At 63.6% G+C, this 6441-nt stretch overlaps 2 protein-coding genes across 2 annotated transcripts; one reads left to right on the forward strand and one right to left on the reverse strand.

The window, feature by feature from the left end:
- Window positions 1-2: 2 nt before the first annotated feature.
- On the forward strand, window positions 3-3332 carry DEF8 (differentially expressed in FDCP 8 homolog; the record flags this gene model as incomplete). The annotated part of the gene is made up of 9 exons (XM_010718241.3): window positions 3-128; window positions 710-851; window positions 923-1087; window positions 1227-1354; window positions 1589-1702; window positions 1986-2066; window positions 2141-2281; window positions 2415-2524; window positions 2645-3332. Coding segments are annotated over 9 exons (1110 nt in total), but the record flags the coding sequence as incomplete, so codon positions are not given.
- A 312-nt stretch (window positions 3333-3644) lies between these two features.
- On the reverse strand, window positions 3645-6332 carry DBNDD1 (dysbindin domain containing 1). The gene is made up of 4 exons (XM_003209914.4): window positions 5696-6332; window positions 4645-4791; window positions 4278-4418; window positions 3645-4202 (listed from the first exon to the last, which is right to left on the reverse strand). The coding sequence occupies exons 1-4, from the start codon at window positions 5742-5744 to the stop codon at window positions 4042-4044; spliced, it is 498 nt and encodes a 165-aa protein (XP_003209962.1). The 5' UTR covers window positions 5745-6332; the 3' UTR covers window positions 3645-4041.
- Window positions 6333-6441: the final 109 nt, after the last annotated feature.

Consider the following 6441-nt stretch of genomic DNA (forward strand, 5'->3'; position numbering starts at 1 on the left):
TGCAGCAGCTGCGCCGCGCCATCGAGGAGTGCCGCCGCGCCATCCTGGCGCTGCCCGAACACTCGGAGCGGCAGAAGGACGCGGTGGTGCGGCTCATCCACCTCCGCCTCAAACTGCAGGAGCTGCAGGTGGGGCTGCGGGCGTCCCGGGGCGGCTCTGAAGGTGGGGTGAACGCCGAGGGTCACGGGGGGGCTCTGAAGGTCCTGCGGGGGTCCTGGGTGGGATGAGTGTCCTTGGGAAGGGCTCTGAAGGACCTGCGGGGAGCCCTAAGGATGCTGGGGGGGTGTTGTAGAGAGGGATAAGTCATGGGGAAGGGTACCGAGGGTCCAGGGAGCGGTTCTGAAGGTCAGGACCCTGAGGGTACTGAAGAGGGTCTGAGGGAGGGCCTGGAGAGGCTGGGGGTCCTGGGTTGGAGGATGAGAGTCCAACAGTGTGGATCTGAGCATCCAGGGAGAACTCTGAAGGTCATGGAGGGGACTGTGAGAGTTGGGAGGGGAGTTTTGGGGACAGGGAGCTGAGGGTGCAGGAGGATAGGGACAAGGCTCTTAGGGAAGGGATCTGAGGGTCCTGGAGTTGTTCTGATGTTTCAGGGGAAGACCCTGAAGGAATGGGGCTCTGAATTTCTTGGGAGGGAGGTGAGGGTCCTGAGAGGACTCTGAGGGTCCAGAGGGCACCAGAGGGCTGTGTTGACCCCTCCCCCCTCCTATAGGACCCTGATGAAGAGGAACCCAACATCCGCGTGGTGCTGGAGCACCGCTTCTATAAGGAGAAGAGCAAGAGCGTCAAGCAGATGTGTGACAAGTGCAGCACCATCATCTGGGGCCTCATCCAGACCTGGTATACCTGTACAGGTGGGTTGGGGGCACTGACACCCCCCTCGCAGTCCCCCCGCAGCCCTGAGCTGACAACCACCTGCCCACAGGGTGCTACTATCGGTGCCACAGCAAGTGCCTGCCCCTGGTCACCAAGCCCTGCGTCAGGTCCAAGGTGAGCCACCAGGCCGAGTACCAGCTCAGCATCTGCCCTGAGAGCGGGCTGGACAGCCAGGACTACCGCTGTGCCGAGTGCCGGGCCCCCATCGCCCTCAGTAAGGCACCAAGGCGTGTGGCTGGGGGGGAATCTGGGAGGTGCATGGGGCTGGGGGAAGCTGGAGGCTGGGGCTGGGGGATGTTTTTGGGGTGATGGTGCCAGCGCGGGTGCCGGTACCGATGTGTGCCTCACTACAGGGGGGGTGCCCAGTGAGGCCCGACAGTGCGACTACACCGGCCTCTACTACTGCAGCAGCTGTCACTGGAATGACCTGGCTGTCGTCCCCGCCCGCGCCATCCACAACTGGGACTTCGAGCCCCGCAAGGTGCCTGCGGTGCTGGTGGGGGTCACAGGGGTCTCGGGGATCACTTGGGAGGCTGTGTCCGCAGGCAGGGGTCCCTAGGGACTGTGTCGCTGGCTGGAAGACGCTTGCAAGGCTGTGCTTCTGGCTATGGGGTCTCTCAGAGCCAGGTCCATTGGGCCAGGGGTAGAGGGCTCAAGCTGTGCCCTGCAAGGCCCCGCTGGCCCTGCACACAGTGTGACAGCGGTGTATGTGCAGGTGTCCCGCTGCAGCATGCGGTACCTGGCGCTGATGGTGTCGCGGCCTGTGCTGAAGCTGCGGGAGATCAACCCTCTGCTCTTCAACTACGTGGAAGAGCTGGTGGAGATCCGGGTGAGCGTGGTGTGGCCATGGGTGGGGCCCAAGGCTGGTGGGAGGGTGATGTGGGGTAGTGGCAACATTAAGGATAAGCTGGGAGGCTGCCTAAACTACAGGGCTGAGACTGACCCAGCCTTGTCCTGGCACTGTCCTTACCCAATGCCCACCCTTATCCTGTCCCATTCCCACACAACACCTGTCTCATCCCCGTCCCTGTCTCCATCCTGACCCTGCCACCACCTTCTCCCTGTCTCTCTCCCCACTCCCATCTCATCCCCGGCCCCCGGTGCCCCCACAGAAGCTGCGCCAGGACATCCTGCTCATGAAGCCGTACTTTATCACCTGCAAGGAGGCAATGGAGGCACGGCTGCTGCTGCAGGTCAGGCCCAGTGGCGGGCAGGGGCGAGGCCCTGGGTCTGTGGGCACAGCAGTGACATCTGCCTGCCCATGCAGCTGCAGGACCGACAGCACTTTGTAGAGAACGACGAGATGTACTCGCTGCAGGACCTCATTGACATCGAGGCTGGGCGCCTGAGCTGCTCCCTAACTGAGATCCACACCCTCTTCGCCAAGCACATCAAGCTGGACTGTGAGGTGAGTGGGGCGGTGCTGCAGGGCAACCAGGGCTGAGATCTGGACTTGGGCCATAAGGAGGGCACTGGCGAAGACCTGGAGGTCCTTGTCAGCACCCAGGTACCAGGGGCTCATCTGTTTTTTCTCACCCCAGCGTTGCCAGGCAAAAGGCTTTGTGTGTGAGCTTTGCAAGGAGGGCGATGTGCTTTTCCCCTTTGACAGCCACACCTCAGTGTGCACTGACTGCTCCGCCGTCTTCCACAGGTATGGTGGGTGCCTCGTCTGGAGCCACCTGCATCGCTTTGGGTGCTGCAGAGGGGAGGGACGGGTGGTTCCAGGACCTTTGTGCTTCCTAGCATTCCCCAGAGCATCCCTTCCCCACAGGGACTGCTACTACGACAACTCCACCACGTGCCCCAAGTGCGCCCGGCTGAGCCTGCGCAAGCAGTCCCTCTTCCAGGACTCTGTGGCTGAGGCAGAGCCCTAAGCAAGGGCCCATCTTCACGGCCACCGGGGCCCCACGATGGACAGATGGCCACGGAGGCTGCCCTGCAAACTTCAGTTCTGCCACTCACGTGGGGCCAGGACTTGTGCTGGGCGGGGGTCCTGCACTTTGCCACCTGCAGCCACATTGCGTGGGCGAGCATGCTGGCAGAGCCGGAGGAACGGGCTCTTCCAGGAAGGGCGAGGGTGCCTGGATGGGGCTGAGGTTTCCACGTGCTCCCAAAGGGCTGGGCATGGCGTCTGGGGGAGAACCGGGGGGTCCCACCCTGGTGGGGCTGCCGGCAGCCACCACGTGCAGCCAGTGCTCTGGGTGAACACTACCTGGTTGGATGCTGCTGTTCTGGGGGGAAGCATCTTTTCTTCCTCCCCTGCATTACAGGACACATTAGAACACTGAAGGTCGGGGCTGAGGGGGGATTTAAGGGCAGTGCTGGTGTGTGACACTACGTCAGGGGTGGGGCACACCACTGCCTCTGCTTTTGCAATTGCTCATTGCTGCTCGCGGGAGCCCCTACTGCACATGCTGTCCCCCAACACCACTCCTGCAACACTTGCCCGGTCTGTCGCAGCTGCGTCGCCTCTTTGCACAGCGCCGCAGTCACAATTTTGCCCTGGGGCTTCTCCTGGAAGAGGGGGGCAGGGTTGAGGGAGCTTTGGTGGGCACTGTGGAAGCAATGGGATGGGCCCTCACGGATGAGGTCTGGCTCTGCCCCAGTGCCAGCTCCCCCGCATCCCTCCTCCTACCTTTCCCTATGCTCAGTTCTGCTCCTGCAGAGGCTCCCCACGTCCCCCCTCCCTGTAACCTGTTGCTCCTGGCAGCCACCACCCCATATAGGGGTTGCATCCCCCCTTCCCTGCAGCAATGGACACAGGGCAGAGCAGTGGCCATGGGTTGGTTGGTTTTACCAGTACACACAACTGCTACATGGCGGTGGGTGGTACAGTGCAGACACTGCACAGCTCCTGGTCCTGCCACGCTGGGACCGTGGTGGAAAGGAGGTGGGGGCCGGGCAGTGCAGCCCCCATTGTGCTACAGGGCCGAGTGGGCCAGTTCCTCCTCCCCACTGAGCCACCAGCTGTGGCACTGCTTGGTACCCACGGTCTGAAGCTGCCACCCCGCAGCGCCCAGTCACGCAACTTGTCCCATAGCAAGTCCTTTGTCCTGCACGGCTTTTCCTGTGGCAGGGAGTGGGGAACGTGGTCAAAAGAGCTGGGGACAAGGCAAAGCACACATCTCTGCGTGTCCCTATATCTGTCCCCACCAGCCGGGACAGCTCCTACTCCTGCTGAGGCTGCTCCACTGCCAGGAAGGTGTCCAGGGTGCCTGGTTGCAGCTCTGAGTCGCTGAGGTGCTTCTTCTCCCGGCCATGCTCGCGTGCACGGGTCCAGGAGGGGGAGCGCAGGTACCCTGCCCGTGGCATAGCCTGTGGGTGCAGCCCTATGGGGAAAGTCAGCTCAGCCTGTGCCTCCTGGCCACGGTGGTGGAGTGGGGTGCAGGCAGACATTCACTCACCACTAGGCGACTCGCTGGCCACGTTCTCCTCATCAGAATCAGCGAAGACCTCAGCCAGCTCCTGGTCCGACATGTCGGTCAGCTCCGTGAGGTCCAGCAGGTCAAAGTGCACCTCCAGCGAGGACACGCTGCTCAGTGGCTCTGTGAGAAATGGGACTGCGGGTGGGCAGCTGCCAGACAGGGCCCCTGGTGCTGAGGTGGGGGCCCCGTGGGATCTGAGAGGGCTTGGTAGTGATCCAGGGAGGGACAAGGGGTTGGTGGGGGAGGATGACAATAACTGGCTTGGGGTGGGCAGGGGCCAGGCAGGGACCACAGGGGCAAGAGGGGACACAGGGGAAGGCAGTGGGTGTGCAGGGGCTGCACTCACGTCTCCGTTCGGTGACCTGCAGCAGGCTGGCAGTGGGAATGGGGATGCCACCCTGTTCCTCCGTGGGGGCACCGGTGATCTCCTCAGCTGTCCCAGGGATGGGGGTCCCTGCTGTTCGCTCTGGGGCCAGTGCCTCTTTGCCCAGCTCTGCAGAACCGGCACCAGCTGTGTAGGTGCAGGGCTGGGGCAGCAAAGGCAGCTCCCTTCTGTGGCCCTGATGCCACCACTCTGGGTGCCCCTCTGGTGGAGGGGGCAGCAGCTCCCCAGCCCTGTGCCCCCTGCTGGACAGGCGATGCTTCCTGGGGCAGCTGCCACGGGCCCCATCAGCCCCATTCCCCGCAGCCGGCAGCCCCCCGCCCCTCACAGCCCCTTTGTGTCGGCGAGACAAAAGCACAGCCTGTTCAGAGGCCGGAGCCCAGACAAGGGGCGTTTTGTCTCCTGGGAAGAGCTGGCGGGGCTGGGCAGAGGCAGCACGATCTGTGCCTGGGAAGCCCCTCTTCAGGGACGGCCGGGGCTGAGCTGGCACCGAGCAGGGCCAAGAGACCCTGTGTATGGGGGGGGACAGCACCAGCACCGGGCAGCACGAGCACCAAGTGGCTCCCGGTCCACTTGGTAGCTGAACCCAGCTACACACTACTGGGCCCTGCCACCAGGTGAGATGGTGGGTGAGATGGTATGCGGACAGGCTTACAGGGAACAGGGCATCGCCTCTTTCCCCCAGGCAGCTGACACTGGTGGGCAGGGGACAGAAATCCCGCTGCTCAAAGGAATCAGCAGAGGGAAAGGGAAATTACAATGGTATTTGACAAGTAAGAAGCACAATGCCCATGCAACACCATGTCCCAGCCCTGCAAGGTAGGACAGGACACCCATCACTATCACCACCTACCCTCCATCTGGGAAACCAGATCCCTACCCTGCTCTTTGGCCAGGAAGAGCCATGCACGTTCCCTTCCCCAACCTCATCCCCAGGGTGGGTAACCACCATCCAGAGCACGTCCTTCCCCGCCATCATCCCGTCCCCGCTCTCTCCGGCGGAGCCCCCACCCACCGGGGCGCTGGTCCCTGCCGCAGCAATCCCCTCTGGCCCCCGTCTGCATGTCGTCTCCGTGCCGCTCCGCTCGGGCTCACCGGCTGTCTCCTGGCGAGGAGCAGGGCCAGCATCAGGGCTCAGTGCGCTGCTGACTCACGTCAACCGCAGAGTGAGACAGCAGCGGGCGCCGGTCACCCCAACGGGGGGCTCCGGTCACCCCACCAGGGTCCCCAACCCACCTCAAAGACCTAGTGAGGTGGGAGGGCATGGCCGGGACTGACAGCACGGCGGTGGCACAGCCGCGCGCAGGGCACACGCGGGAGGGATGGGCGTGTGCAGGAGACGCACGATGCCACTCGAACACCACCGCGACGCTATGAACCCCTGGGTGCAGCATTACGGCCGCCGCCAGTGTCCCCAAGCGTCACACCGCTGCCTGCAGGCAGGTGGCAGCCCCATATCTCTCACTCCCTGGGGCACATCTCAGCCCTCCTACCCCGGCTGAACCGCTCAGCGGAGTGGGGGGGGATACAGAAAGGACAGGAGGGTGAGATGTGCCCAGCTCCACGTCCCCACCTCACAGCCACCTTCATGCTCCCGTTTTGCACGTATGCACCCCCCCTCGGACACACCCCCTGCACACACACACACACACACACCCCTTGCACACCTACCCCCCCTCCCACGAAATTCCCCCGTGCCCTGCCCGGCACGATATCGCGGTGACGGGCTCCCCTCACCCCACTCCGACCCATCCCATCCCC

This window comes from Meleagris gallopavo, chromosome 13 (genome assembly GCF_000146605.3).
Source record: "Meleagris gallopavo isolate NT-WF06-2002-E0010 breed Aviagen turkey brand Nicholas breeding stock chromosome 13, Turkey_5.1, whole genome shotgun sequence".
NCBI lineage: Eukaryota > Metazoa > Chordata > Aves > Galliformes > Phasianidae > Meleagris > Meleagris gallopavo.